The 15,120-nt window shown below is 46.6% G+C and overlaps 1 protein-coding gene across 1 annotated transcript in view; it reads left to right on the top strand.

Annotated features, from left to right (window-relative positions):
• The window catches only part of KHDRBS3 (KH RNA binding domain containing, signal transduction associated 3), a 158,814-nt gene that overhangs the window by 88,444 nt on the left and 55,250 nt on the right, over positions 1-15,120 (top strand). Inside the window, exon 5 of the mRNA XM_047783200.1 lies at positions 3,729-3,868. Within this exon, the coding sequence (XP_047639156.1) occupies positions 3,729-3,868 (140 nt within the window). The remainder of the gene's footprint in view (positions 1-3,728; positions 3,869-15,120) is intronic.

The following is a 15,120-nucleotide window of genomic DNA, read 5'->3' as shown; positions in this document are numbered from 1 at the left end:
CAAATTTCTTTTCCTTTTTTTTTAACACAGCTTTTATGGAAATGTAAGGCGCATACCACGCAGTTTACCCATAAGGTGTACAGTCCAGTAGATTGGCCTCTATTCAGTTTTGTAGCCTTCACCGCAAATGTTGTGGATATTGGTCACCTCCAGAGGAAACCCTCGCATTGGCAGTCGCGCCCCCCTCCGCTGCCCACCTTCTCAGTCTTATGCAGCTACTCATCTGTCTCTCTAGATTTGCCTGTCTTTTTGGCATTCCATAGAAGACACATACAACATGTGTAGTCTTTTGTCCTGACTTCTTTCATTTCATGTACTGTTGTCAAGGTTTCCTTGAGTTGCTTTTTGTTGCTGATTAATATTCCAACTTATAGTATACCTCATTTTATCCGTCCATTCCTCATTTGAGGAGTTTGCGGTAATTTCTACCTTTTGGCCGTTGTGAACAGTGTTGCTGTGTACAGATTTTTGCATGGGCATGTGTTTCATCTTCTTACCTACCTAGGAGTGGATTTGCTAGATCCTGTGGCAACTCTACGTTTCACATTTTTGAGGAGCTGTTGATTGGTTTTCCAAAGTGGCTGGACCATCATCGTACATTGTCCCCCAGCAAGCTATACGGGTGTCAGTATCTCCACAGTCGTATCAACACTTGATATTGGCTGTCTCTTTGATTATTGCTATCCTATTGGGTATGTTTGTGGTATTTCATTATGGTTTTGATTTGCATTTCCATGTTGATTGAGCTTCTTTTCATGGGCTCACTGACCATTTTATATCTTCTTTTTTTGCCATTTTATATCTTCTTAAGAGATATGTTTTTACAAATCCTTTATCCTTGAAAAATTAGATTACATCCTTTTATTATTGAGTTGTAAGAGTTTTTCATATGTTATGAGTACAAGTTATCAGTTAATGTGATTTCAAAATAGTTTCTCCTATTTCATGGGATGTATTTTCACTTTTTTGATGGTTTTTTTGTAGCACAGTGGTTTTAAACTTTGACTTGATCCAATTTGACTGTTTTTTCATTTGTGCTTTTGGTATCTTATCTAAGAAATCATTATGCAACATAAGATCATGAAAATTTACTTGCATGTTTTTTCTTGTTTTAGCTCTTGCATTTAGGTCTCTGATCATTTTGATGTAATTTTTATCAATGGTAAAAAGTAGAGGCACATCTTATTGTCCGATGTGGATATTCAGTTGCTGCAGCACCGTTTGTTAGAGACTCTTTGAAAAGTGGTGAGCTGTATTTGATGTCTGGGCTCTCGGTTCTGTTCCACTGATCTTTATGTCTGTCCTTTAGGCCGGCACCACACAGTCTTGATTACTACAGCTTTGTAGTAAGTTTTGAAAAGGAAACATGCTGGTCTTCCAGCTTCCTTCTTTCTTTAGATAGTTCTGGCTATAGGTTCCTTGGATTTCCATGTTTATGCAAAGAAGCCAGCTGGGATTTTAATAGGAGCTTCCTTGAATTTGTAGATCATTTGGAGCAGGGCAGGGGCGGGAGTGGGCCGTGGGGCGGTTGTTGTCATTGAAACAATGTTAAGTCCTCGTGTCTGCGAACACAGGGTATCTTTCCTTTTACTTAGATTTTTAAAAATATATTCCAGTAATATTTTGTAGTTGTCAGTGTGCAGCTCTTACTCTTGTTGTGTTAATTTATTCCTAAATGTTTTTCTTTTTGATGCTACCCTAAATGGAATTGTTTTCTTCTTAATTTCATTTTTATAATGTTTATTGTTAGTATAAAGAAATACACCTCATTTTTGTATATTCCTCTTATATCCTGCTACTTTGCTAATAAATTATTTTTTTTTTGGCTCTAATAATATTTTCATGGATTCTTTGTGATTTTCTGTGTATAGGATTATGCCATCTATAAACAGACATTATTTTAGTTCTTGTTTCCAATCTGAATACCACCATTTATTTCTTTTTCCTACATAGTTGTCCTGGCCAGAACCCCAGGTATGAAGTTGGGCAGAAGTGGCAAGAGTAGATATCCTTAACCGGGTCCTGTTCTTAGGTGGCACTTGGAGGTTTTTTGCCATTAAATATGTTAGGTGTGCATGTGAGCATTTCTAGAATGAAAGTATGTTGAATTCTTCTGTCCGGTATTTTCTCTCTGTGTTGAGGTGATCATGTGGTTTTTCTTCTACTCTGTTGTCATGGTATTATGTTAATTGATTTTTGGCATTTTAAACCAAGCTTGCAAGCCTGGTATAAGTTCTACTCAGTTCTTGTGTATATATTCCCTTTGTTGTTGTTTATGCTGCTGAATTTGCCTTCTTAATTGCATTTATATTCATAAGAATATTCTTCTGTAGGTTCCATTTCTTATAACGTCTTTGTCTGGTTTTGGTATCAAGTCAATACTGGCTTCGTAGAATCAGTGAGGAAATGACTCCTCCTTTATAGTTTTTGGAAGTTTGTGAAGGGTGGCCATTAATTCCTTTTTAATTGTTTGTAGAATTCACCATCAAAGCCCTGTGGGCTTAGGCTTTTCTTTGCAGGATGTTTTTTGAGTACTAATTTAGTCTTTTTATGTGTTACTATCTGTTCAGATTTTCTGTTTCTTCTGGAGTCAGTTTTGATGATTTGTGTCTTTCTAGGAATTTGTCCACGTCATCCAAGTTATCGAATTTGTGGGCACACAGTTGTTCATAGTATTTCTAAACACAAACCTGAATTTGCAACTCACTTCCTTAAAACAGTTAAATACGTTTTAGTGCCATTATTTCTAGACATTTAAAGTCACATTTAAAATGACGTAAGGCTTTCTGCTTTCCACTCCTCTGCCCCCAGTTGTTTTTGTAATTCAGCCATGCGGCACTTCTTCCAATTCCCTGGACACACCTTGGATTTCAGAGGGTGCTTTTCCCTCTCTCTGGCGTGTGTCACGCCCACCCTCTGGTAACTGGTTCGCTTGCTTCCTGGGATGACATTTCTTAGAGAAAACCTACTCATGCTCCCCATGGCCTTCCCCTCTGAGCATTTAGACCTGAACTGCCTTTTGACTGTAAAACAGATCACACTTTCATTGATGACATGATTATAGTTTTTCTTGATGATGATGGAATGGAACTGGGGATACTAAAGAAAGAGAAGGAATCCAGGATGACCCCCAGAGCTTCTCAGTTGACTGGAAAATAATGTGAGATGAAGAAGTACAGGTTCTCAGGAATGAGGAGGTGTAGTCAGTTACAGAAATGTAGAGTTTTGCTCCTTGAACAATATCCAAATAGAAATGTGCAAAAAAGATGTGCGTGCGTGTGCGTGTGTGAGAGAGAGAGAGTCTCGGCTTCTGTAAAGCTGTCTTGTCTCCTGTCTGTTTTTCTCGGCCGGATTGTGAGTCCTTGGCTGTGGGGACCGCACACTTCCTGTGTTAGATGGCACATCATAGATGCCCAGTACCTACTAGGTGATTGAAGTGTAAGCAGTAATGCCCATATATCAGTTACATGGTATGTTAATTTTATTATAAATGTTTCACCTGGAAATACGCCCCGCAGGAGGAGTTAGGGCTAAGGGTAGAAAATTTTAGTTTGGAAAAAAATGCTATTTGTACATTGCTTTTCTTTTTACAGCAATCTGTTGATATATTTTCATTTCAAGAGACTCACATCTTGTTTTATGAATTCACATATTTTCCTTACCCTTTTTTTTCTGTTAAAAATTATTTGCTTCTTGTAAATACTTTGCCTCTTCTGTTCTTTGTGCAGGACTATAATGATGAAATCAGGCAAGCACAGCTCCAGGAGTTAACGTATCTGAACGGTGGTTCGGAAAATGCAGATGTGCCGGTTGTTCGAGGGAAACCTACCTTGCGTACGAGAGGTGTACCAACCCCAGCAATAACCAGGTAGGTGTGATTAGAGAGTGGTTCTCAGGTTTCCTTTCTTAACAGCCCCACAGCTCTACCAGCACGTTGGTACAGCGCTTCTAAGGATGCATGCAGACAGTATGGTGTTGGTTTCAGGAAGTTCCACTTTGGACCGGGATGTTCCTGGGCTTAAATATAACCTGTTCTACTTACGCTAATGGCTGTAGACAAATTTATTTATTTGACGCTATTAATTCCATAATTCTTTAAAATGAGGCTTTGTGTGTGTGTGTGTGTGTGTGTGTGTTCGCTGTGATGCATGAATGGAGAGAGTGGGAGCAGGTGTTGTCCCTGGTGAGTGTGGACGGGACGGCGTCAGGCTCGGTCACTGCTGTGTCTCCCGTGCTGAGTTGTGTTGGGCACCATTGTCTCTTTGTTTCCCGTAAGTGCTTTTTGGCGCCTGAAACCCCTGAGCTCCTTGTCCAGGTTCACAGAATTTTTATTTCTGTCTCTGAACGGATGACTGCTTTTAACCTGAAAAATGTTTAATGCCCAAGTCAACTGAAGCAAACCGTAAATTGAGATATGACACTATCAGATGTATTTGAGAATTATTTTTAATTTTTTGAATCTTTGCCCCCAGAACAACTCAGTGGAAATTAGTAGCACTGATTGTTTTCAATGGCAGGTGTGTTGTTTTTTTTTTTCAGATAGAATTTTGCATGGAATAATTTAAAATAGCTTTCTTCCACACATCCAGATTCTTTTGAAGGAATAAAAAGTCGGTTCCCCCGTTGAGTGTTGCTGATCAGCACACTGTCAGAGTGACTCTAGACAGGTGTTGTTGCTGTGTTAAATAACACAGATCTGGGCATGGCCCCAGGTGGGTTTTCTCTATAAAAAACAGGCTAATAATAATAGGATTGCTCCTGATGGTTTAATGAAATAATTTATGTAGCTGTTGAGTAAATGGTAAATCTCTTTTCATTTCTATTCCTTCTAATCTTAAAAGATTTGCTTGAAATCATAAGAAATTACATATTTGCCGTTTCCTGTGGCTGTTGCCATGATTTACCACAAACTAGGTGCCTTCAGGCGACAGAGGTTGATTGTGGTTCTGGAGGCTGGGCGTCTGGAACCAGCCTGACGAGGCTGGAGTCAAGGTATTGATGGGGCTGCCCCTGGCGGCTGGAGAGGGGACCCTTGCCTTGTCCTGTCCAGCCTCGGGTGCCCGCGGGCAGTGGCCAGGCCACTCTGCTCTGTCCTTCTTCACACTGTCTCCTCTCACTTCCACGGGCCTCCCGCATGATGAGCCTCATGGGACGTGTTTAGGGCCACCCAGGGGGTTCCAGGGTGACCTCCCCATCGCACGGTTCCTCACCTAATGGCAGAGGCCCTTTTTCCTTGTTTCCGGCAGCGTTCAGAGAAGAAATTCCCCTGGATGGGGAGTGGCCATAGCAGAGCACCCCCAGGGCCATGGTGTAGGGGGTGCCGCGTTCCTTAAGCCAGAGCTGCCATCCCTCCTGGAGATGACTTCTAGTTTAGTTGTCATGTTTTGAATGCAGCTGGAAATGTTACATGAGGGCAGATGAAGGAGGCAGAGGCTCTCGGTCTGGGGGGCAGTATCCGAGAAGCACCTCCATCGGTTCCTCTCGCTTCCAGCACGTGCCACGTCCCGCTTTTCTGCTGTCGGATGGCGCTGTGTTCTGGTCACACTGCAGACCCGGTGGTTTAGCTCGGGGAGTGAGGCTGGTCCGGGCTGATCGAACGCCTTCCTGTGACACTCTGGTCACCGCGTGTCTGAGGAGCTCAGGCTCCGGGCACAGCTGGGCACGCAGGCCCTGCCTTCTTCCCTGCGGGTCGTCACGGGCTGCCATGCGACCACCTCTTCCACACTCGTTTTTTTGTGGTGTGAACCGTGTGTCCATCCGTGAGGCAGTCAGTGCCCCTCTGCCTGTATTTCTCCTTCAGCCTTCGCGCCCCTTTGTCTCCGCTGGCGACATGGCCGTCGTCTGTGCTCAGCCCCCACTGGGTCCGAGTCTGTGCTCTGCCCTTCCGGCCCGTGGCTCACCTCGCTCCGCTGTGTGCAGGGGCCTTTCCTCTCTCTGCCCCTCACCTGCCCAAGTCCTGCGCGTCTCTCCAGCCCAAACCGAAGCTCAGTTTTAACGCTTGGAGTGCCCGCTGCTGTTGGAGTCCCTCCCAGGCACGTCAGAGACCCTGCCGAGGTGGGGTCCCCGGCACAGCCCCGCGAGGATGGGCGCTGTTCTGCCGAAGTCACCATTTCATCACAAAGGAGGAGAAGCAAGGCCAGGGGATTGTCACCGGCCCAGCCACCAGCTGGCGCGTTGTAGGGCCTGGTGGGAAGGCAAGCCTTCCAGAAAGCACGCCTCTCCCTCGAGTTTGTCCTTCCCTCGCGTTTTCATCCAGGATTTTTTTTTTTTTTTTGTCTTTCACTCATTCTTCCCCTGCAGTTTTTCCATAAAACTTTCATCCTGTCGCCTTTATTGTATTTTAATTATAGCACGATAGCACTTTAAATACAAACAATAGTGGAAGGGTATTTTCACTGCTTTTTCTCATCAGATCATATATAATAAATTGCTAAATTAATATGTCCATGTAAAAATACATCGATGTCAAAAACTTCAGATAAAAAATTTCAAAACCGCAAGACTAAGATTAATGCATAAAAAGGTACCTGGTGTTTTGTAGAGTTGCCTAGTTGGTCTTCAGATTATGCTTTGAGCTTCCTAGTGACCAAAGCTGAGGAAATATGGTTGTAGAATTCAGGGTGTCTGAGTGGCCAAAGCAGACCTAAAACCCCAGACAAAGGTACTTACTGGGGCCCGGCGCTTCCTCGTGCTGAGACCATTGGAAGGGCGCAAGGCGTTCTTGGCCACATCCGGTCCTGTAGTAAGTCACTTTGATTTTAGCTCTAAAATAGGCCTTAAGTCTATTTTTCTTTGATCGCCTCTTTCATCCTGCTCTCCAGCCAGACTGGTCTCCCTTCCATTCCTTAAACAGGCGAAGCTGCTTTCTTTCTCCTCCTCCTTCCCCTCCTCCTCCTGCCCCCACCCCAAGGCCTGTCTCCTAGACGCCTGCCGACCCCTCAGCATCCTGTCCTCCGTACACAGGCACCTTGGCAAAGAGGCCTTGGCCAGTCCCCTTGTCTGAAGTGGCCACTCCGCAGCCCAGAAACTGGTCCATAAAACCCTTCTGGGGGGCGTTCCTGTTGTGACCCAGCGGGTTAAGAACCCAACTAGTATCCATGAGGTCACTCCCTGGCCTTGCTTAGTGGGTTAAGGATCTGGCATTGCCAAAGCTGAGGCGTAGGTCACAGATACAGCTCAGGGATCCCTTGTGGCTGTGGCTGTGGTGTAGGCCGGCAGCTGCAGCTCTGATTCAACCCCTAGCCTGAGAACTTCCATATGCCAAGGGTGCAGCCCTAAAAAGACCAAAAAAAAAAAAAAGAAAGAAAAACCCCAAACCTTCTTGGTTGCCTAGCAGAATTTATCAACTGGATTTACCTTTCTGATTTGTTTGCTTTTTCATTGGTCACTCCCGGGATAAGGTAAAGCCTTAACGGCGCCCGTGTCCCCGTTACTTGCCACTGAGGGGTCACTCGGTAAGAAAGCATCGAGTGAATGCAGCACAGTAGCAGATCCTTTAGACGACTTCGGACCATTTGCGGTGTTTCTGCTAAGCCCATTCTCGTCGGTGGCGTTAGCTGCCTGGGGAGGTCACGTGGACGGCATCACTTTGGAATTTTGCGGTGGAACACAGATGTTCCTGGAATCACCGTGAATGTTCGCCTGTTGTCTCTTCAGGGTGGCTCTGTGCTGAACGATGTAAATCCTGCAACGGGAAGTAATACACGATTTAATGAAACCTTTCCATGGGATTTCAAAGGCGGGGACTTAATCCTCATGAACTCGGAGGCGAGGGAGTTTCTTTCCTTTCAGGCTGCACTGCACAGTCCTGGATGTGTGACCCCCACCCCGCCCCCCGCCGCCCCTGCACAGACCCCCGCCGAGAGCGTGTCCGGGGAGAGTAGGGTTGACCCCGCTCGAGTAACACACTTGCTGTTGAGTGTGCTTTTTCTCCTGGAGGGCTTCGCCCGAACCTGCCTGCTGCTGGCGGTCTGAGCTCGGGTTCTGAGCCCACGGGGATGGGCCTGGCCTTCCCTTACTGCTGCAGAACGCCTGGCCTGTTCTGTGTGCTCTTTCACCTGCCTTGACTCTGGCCCATCTGGCCCCTTTGCCCAAGTTCGCAGGCGGTGTTCTCTCCTTGCATTTGTTCCCAGAAACAGGAAGAAACGGTGAACAAAGTGGACGAAGGCTGTCTTTTTCTAAGCAGCAGACATGTCCTCACCAGCATTGAGTGCTAAATGCGGTGGTTTTGTTTTACCTCGGGACCTTTCCTCAGCCTTCGTCAAGGCGGCACGTTTCCAGCTCCAGGTTCTTAAAATGTTTTGCCTGCTCCTTGTGTCTTCTTCCGTGGACTGCAGTCCCGCATCAGATCCTAAGACTGCGCGTCCCAAACTGGGCGCCAGGCGCTGGCTCAGCCGTCTCACGGGCCGCCCTGGAGAGCCCACAGTTTGGGGGCCACCGCAGTGACCAGCACTTTTAGATGCTGCGTGAACGGTCAGCTTAAGGTAGCCATTTATGGTTTAACATGACATGGTGCCCGCTGAGTCTGAGGACATCCTGTTTGTGTCAGTGGGCATCTCAGCACGGGATGTGATCAGGAACAGGTAGCCACAGTCCCTTCGCCTGGTGGCCACTGCGTAACTTCTCAAACCATGGGCTTCGATGGGACACAGTCTCGTTGTCTTGTCCATGCTGATTTTCACGTGGGACCTATTCTCTTCTTAAAATGGATTATGAATAAGATCATAGATGCCAAAGATTGTTTTAATGACAGAAAATGGTATACTTTTCTCCACAGTGTGTGAAGTTATGAGAAATGTTATCAGGAAAACTGAATAGTTAATATATGGGCCATAAATGTTTCACCAGCATAGGATATGATTTATATTAATCTACCAATCTATATTAAAAAGTCCTTTTTTATTAAGAAAAGGCTGGGTAGAGGAGAATGATATTTCTTTTTCTACTAGCCAAAATTGTGGGAATTTGCAGTTTCAAAAAACATAAAGTTGGAACATTGTGTAAATTGTCGCTTCCCCATTGGGTTTACCTTCTCAGAACCCTCTACCACGTAAACTGTCAGAACAGTCACCTGCCCTGTGTCCCTGCTGCTCTGTCTGTGGTCGTAAAGCCCGGCTGGTGGTGCTTGACTCACGTGCCCCCGTTGCAGCTGGAACACGGAGGACTTTCCTGGAAATGTGCCTCTCTGCGGTTTCCGGACCTCTCCCGTTGCATTCTTCTCTCCGTCCTCGGCACCCAGTTACCCTGGCCGAGGTGCTCTCTGAGGCGCTGTCAGTGGGGCCACGGCCACGCCAGGACAGATTGAGGGGAGGCAAGAGGAGGAGAAGCTGTGTCTCTTTTATTTCTTCTTCTTTTTCTTTTGTCTTTTTAGGGGAGGTTCCCTGGCTAGGGGTTGAATTGAACCTGTATCCTCCGGCCTACACCACAGCCATAGCCATGCAGGATCCAAGCCAAGCCTGTGACCTACACCACAGCCCACGGCAACACCGGATCCTTAACCCATTGTGTGAGGCCAGGGATCGAACCTACCTCCTCATGGATCCTAGTCAGATTCGTTAACCACTGAGCCACCGTGGGAACTCCAGATGTGTCTCTTTTAAAATCACCTTCACAGCTTTGGGAAACAGTAACTGCAGCAGATGGTGTTGCGCATCGTGAGAAAACTTCTGACAAGAGCTTGTCATTTCAGTGCCAGCTGGGCGCACCCACGAGGGGCCACCAAGCGTGGCGCTCCTGCTATCGCTGGTCACTGTGGCCGAGGTACCCTATAGGTCCTCCATCGGCTTCCGACACCCAGCAAGCCCACTGATCTTCCCAGAATCGTGCCAAGCACTCCTGGGGCTCCTCTGGCAGGCTGAGGCCTCCGGGACAGAGGGGCCCAAGGAGTGAGTCCTGGTGCCCCCCCCCCCCCCCCCGGCCCCGCTGGTCAGGAGTTTTCATCGATTTTTTCCTCTTTGAACATCAGTCAATATCTGATGTCAGCTCATTTAATGTCACACATTTTCCTGAGCTCTTCCTGTGACGGGATTTGAAGCTACAGAGATGAGCCAGTCACTGTCCCGCCATCCAGGGAGCTTAAGGGGAAAGTCAGAGACACAAGCATTTATGACAGCCCGGCGTCAGCAGAGGGCGAGGGCTGGAGGGGAAGGGACGCAGAAGGAGAAGTGGGAGCGCAGACCGTTCTGGAGGCGCGTGGGTGTCAACACCCCTGGGGCTGGTAAGGGGCGGGGGGGAACCGCACCTGAGCAGGGGGGCAAGGCGGGAAAGCAGCGTACAGGGCGCCTGCATGGCGTTGGGGAGCCAGGGTGGGGATGGGCCGCCGCCCCCTGCCCCACCCCCGGTGGTCTGGGCGCCCCGCGCTGAGCCCGCCCGCTCCGTCTGTGGCACGCAGGAGGCAGCAGGTTGTGCACACGTTGATCCAATCCTCCTTCATTTTGTAAATGTCCCCTTCAAGCCCAGACCACAGCATGTTTCCTCTTGTGGTTTCTTGAAGCGACTCCTCATGGAACTTCGAATTCCTGCAGCATCGAGCAGATCAGCCTCTCCGCACAGGACCTGGGCACGCTGGGCGGCTCTCCCACGTGGCTTTGTTCTCAAGGTCACTGTCAACACAGAGGAAGAGGACTTGTGCTGCCTAGTTCTAGAAGGCAGAAGCAGGGCGGACATGTAGAAATGACAGCAATTTTTTGCTATTTTTGGTTTTAAATTTAGAAAGTAAAAACGTGGTAACAGTCAGACCTGGAAGACAGTAACAGGCTTCCAGGTACAGAATGAGCTGTCTTCAGGCAAATACATCATCAGATGAAAAGAGAAGTTTCTTAGTTTTTAAGAGTGTGGACTCTCTCACACACTGTCTTATATTGTCTACAGTTGTACTAGCAGCCAGTTTGTAACTTGGAGAAGAAGCAGATCGCCTTGGATTTCTTTTATGCTCCGGACAATGTAGGATAACAGTCATTTTCTTAAAAATTGTCTTGAAGATTTGATGGATCACAGTTTAATAAAGAAAGGAGATAGCCAATAGGTTTCATAGCAGCTCTGTAACCTCTGGCTCCAAACCACCCACAGCAGCCCTGAGAGCTTGCTGGAAAGGCAGCCTCCAGCCTAGACGTGGTGATGCAGGCGAAAAGAGGTCCCAAGTGGCATGGATGCCCAGTGAGGTGGGCACGCAGGAGCATGTCCCTGGCACCGCGTTCCATTCCCTCTGCATCGGCCCTGACAGTGCCTTGTGTTTGCTCTGAGGGCTGATGGCCGTAGGCTGTGCTGCCTTTCCCTCTGTCTCGCCTCTCATTCCCTTGCTAACCTCTGGCAAGGAAAAGAACAAACCAAACCCAACAAAAAAAAAAAAAAAAAAAAACCAACCTTCAGAACAATTAAGCTTTGCTCTCTGCAGAACACTGTGACAGAGCAGAAGGAAGGTTGCCGAGTGTGCTGGGGACTCTGTAGGAGGATGAACTACCCCTCAGGCCAGTATTGCATCAGGCCTGGACCTCAGCTCCATCTCTGGGAAGTTTTTTTCTCATTGGGACGCCAGTGGTGCCGGCTGGACCTTGACACTGGATCTGACAGGCACCCACTCTGATCAGTGGGAGGCTCTCTGCTTCTTCCTAAGGCCACCCCGCCCCGCCCGTGTCTTCCAGGGCCACCCAGTTAACAATGCTGGAGCTGGTTCTGCCAGCTTCCTGGTTCAACCCTGTACATTTGGTTCCCATGAAGTGTACAGACAGAAGCCAGGCGGGCTGGTGTGTGGTTACACTCTCTCGCTTCCACGCTGCCTGGCGCTTGCTGAGTGTACAGCATGTTCACAGAGCCGCGGCTGCTGAATGTACAAAATGACCACTGACGGGAGTTGTACCCTCTGTCCCCTCATCCCTCAGTAGCAACCAGAAGGAGAGCATTCAGGGCCGAGTCCAAGGAGAAGTCTGCAGGAGAGCAGCCGCTTGCCGAGGGCCTGTGGGCTCGGGCACTTTATTTTGCTGTAACCTCCCCACTGGTCTGCGAGAGCTGCATGTTGTTAACCGGCTTTATAGATGAAGACCAAGGCTCAGCAGCCAAGTGATGACAGGGTGAGATGTGAGCTTTGGGTGTGGGTGTGTTGGAACCCAAGGCGTCTGCTCCTTCATCATGTCCGGAAACGTCTTATTAACATATAAACCAGGAATTAATTCATGACCGATCAGGAACTTCTGGTAGTCAGGCATTCAGAGCCCTCGTCCCACGGAAAAGCACTTTTCTTGGTTATTTTCACATCTGAGTTTCAAAACGTAAACCATGGTCACCCCGCTGAAAGATGCGGACAGAAAGGACCGTTGGAGTCACACTCAGTTGTCTGCTCAGGAAACTTGCTCCTCAGGTGCGTTAAGTTTCTGCTTTTCCATCAGCGCCGTTCTGAGCGGGTGGTACCCTAATCCTGTCTTTGAATCAACTTCTCAAGTAAAACATAAATAAGTTCCCATGATTATCCCTGTAAGGCTCATCTAACGGGCATTCCATCCTCACCCTCTCGTTTTGTCCTGCTCTTTAGCTTTGCCCTGAACTGCACTGGTGGTACCGGCAGATGCTCGAGTTGCCGACCTCCACGTTGGCATGTGGCCCACCATGCCCCCCTCGCACCAGAGTACCATGTAGAGTAGCACTAACCCTAATGCCCAGGGCAGTGCAAACACTTAGAAACGAAGCTTCGAAGGGTCTTTTGTCGATAAGTTTCTGGAGCTGCATGTATGAAATGACTTAATCTAAAATTCTAGAACAGATACTGCGGTAGGATTCCTTACACCCAGAGGGCACGTGACCTGCCAGTGTCGGTGATGATAGGGAAGAATTGTGGGCGTCTTAAAGGTAAATTTGTCTTTCAACTTGGTAAAAGACTTAAATGTATACAGTCAAAAATGTTGACTGTTTTGTGATTGACATAGTGCCTCAGGTGGCAGGGATGGGCTTTTATATAAAGAAGCAGGAGCCTTAATTAGTTTGAATATACGCAGATTGAAGTATCACAAGTGAGTTAGATATACCCTAAGTACAAGCTATGCTTCAGTCACACTGAAGATTTTTCTAGATATATGCTGGAGATAGAAAGATGAGTAAGACTAGAGAAATGATAGTGTCTGTCCGTACAGTTCAGAGTGATTGAAATGTTTATACATTGTTGATCTTCACTGAGTAGGAAATGTGCTACATGCTTCATGTGTCCTGTGTCATTTTTGCTTCACATAACGCTAAGGAATGGATTCTAAATCCCATTTCACAATTGAGAAACCTGTTGTGGAAAGTTCAGACTCCTGATTAGTTCAAATGTTAACTGGAAGGCGGAAGTTAAATAAGTGCATTCAAGAATTGAATCCAGTTAAGGATCTGGCATGGTCACTGCCGTGTCTCGGGTGGACTGGTGGATATTTATCCTGTACATTGTTAAAACCCAGCCCTGCTTGGTTGTGTTGTTCTGATTGTTTCGGCTTTGGCTGTTGGGAAATCAAAACAGCCAAAGGAAAGGCTCCTCTTCTCCTTTCACGTTCTGCCCTAATAGAGGGGTTTGTTTGTTTGTTTGTTTGTTGTGAGTGCTTCCTTACTTTCTGGCAGTCTAAGTTGCTCCAGCATCAGGTGTATTTTCTGCTCTAGTCTTAGAATTAGCCATTTCTCCGAGGAACCCTGGTTCCTTTTATTGGAGAATGAATGATCTAAGAACCCAAGATCTGGCTGCTGCTTCTGCTTGTTGCTGCTGGTGTGTCCTTGCTTCTAGGTGCTCTCAGCTGACAGAGCAAAGAAATGCATGTGTGTCTACCAGCCTGTGTTTAAACACATATCTCTGCAGATTTCTGTGCTTGATCGCCTGTGTCCACAGTCAAGTAATCAGAGTTCATATTGATGTCTCTGGTTCCAGTGTATTACCAAAGTGATCATTTTAGCCTCGCCTTACTTCTCTGTAACCCTCACTCCAGTACAAGACATGTGACTCTCTCTGTTCACCATCCACTTAATTGCTCCACCCCAGCAACCAGGTACAGGGTATCAGAACCGTGAACCTGTCCTGCATCCCTTCCCTTGGGGAACAACTTTATAAGCTAGAACAGTGTTGTATATACTTTTGCCGTTAGTCTTAGAAACTTGACTCATTTCTAAGTTTACTTACTTCTTCTCCTAGCTCCTTTAAAATGTTGTTTCTCGTGTTTTTTAATGCAGTTAAAATGTTCGTTACATCCCTTTCATTCCATCCCGGGAGCCCTCATTTCCTAAGGGGTGTGTGTGTGTGTGTGTGTGTGTACTTTTTTCTAGTTTATACACATGAACGTTTTGTTTTACTCTTTGTGCTATAAAGTTGTGTGGGTTTTGACAAATGCTCTGCGTCACGTCTCCACCATTTCAGTGTCATACAGAAGAAGTTTCATTGCCCTGAAATATTCCTGTTACTTCAGCTGTTCACCCCCCCCCACCTTGAACCTGTGTCAACCACTGTTGTATTTTAACCCATCTCTCTAGTTTTTTCCTTTTCCAGGATGTCTTATAATTTGAAGCATAGAGTATGTAGCCTTTTCAGATTGCTATTTTCACTCAGAAACATGCATTATAGGTTCATCCATATCTTTTTGTGAACTGTTAGCTCATTTCTTTTTATTGTTGAGTAATGTTCTATTATATGAACACACCCCAGCCTGCGTATCCACTCACCTACCGAACGAAAAGCATCTTGGTTGTTTTAGTGACAAATTTCACAATTTCAAATTTCAGTTACTCATTGCAGCTGTAAAAGAAAGCAGCTGACGTATTAGCTGCTATGTATTCCAAGGCCTTGTTTCTTGTGCCCATTCAGGAATTTATTGTTTCATTTTGTTGTGGTTGATTCTTTGGGAATTATTACATAGAAATGATGTGTCACCTGCAAAGTGTTGCTTCTTCCTCCACAGTCTGAAAAGTGTTACTTCCGTTTCTGGCCTTGCCGAGGTAGAGAGGACTCGAGTACAGTTTCGCCGGGATGAGGACGACCGGGCCCCATGCCTGTCCCCCCGTCATCTCTCACCGCTCAGTATAATATTAGTTGTAGGTTTTTGTAGATGTTCTTTTTTTACTTGAGGAAATTTACCTCCATTCCTGGCTTGTTGAATTTTTATCATGAATGATGTTGCA

The sequence above is a fragment of the Phacochoerus africanus genome, chromosome 6 (genome assembly GCF_016906955.1).
Source record: "Phacochoerus africanus isolate WHEZ1 chromosome 6, ROS_Pafr_v1, whole genome shotgun sequence".
Lineage (NCBI taxonomy): Eukaryota > Metazoa > Chordata > Mammalia > Artiodactyla > Suidae > Phacochoerus > Phacochoerus africanus.
Note: the sequence above shows the minus strand (reverse complement) of the source record. Positions and strands in the feature narration are given on the sequence as shown.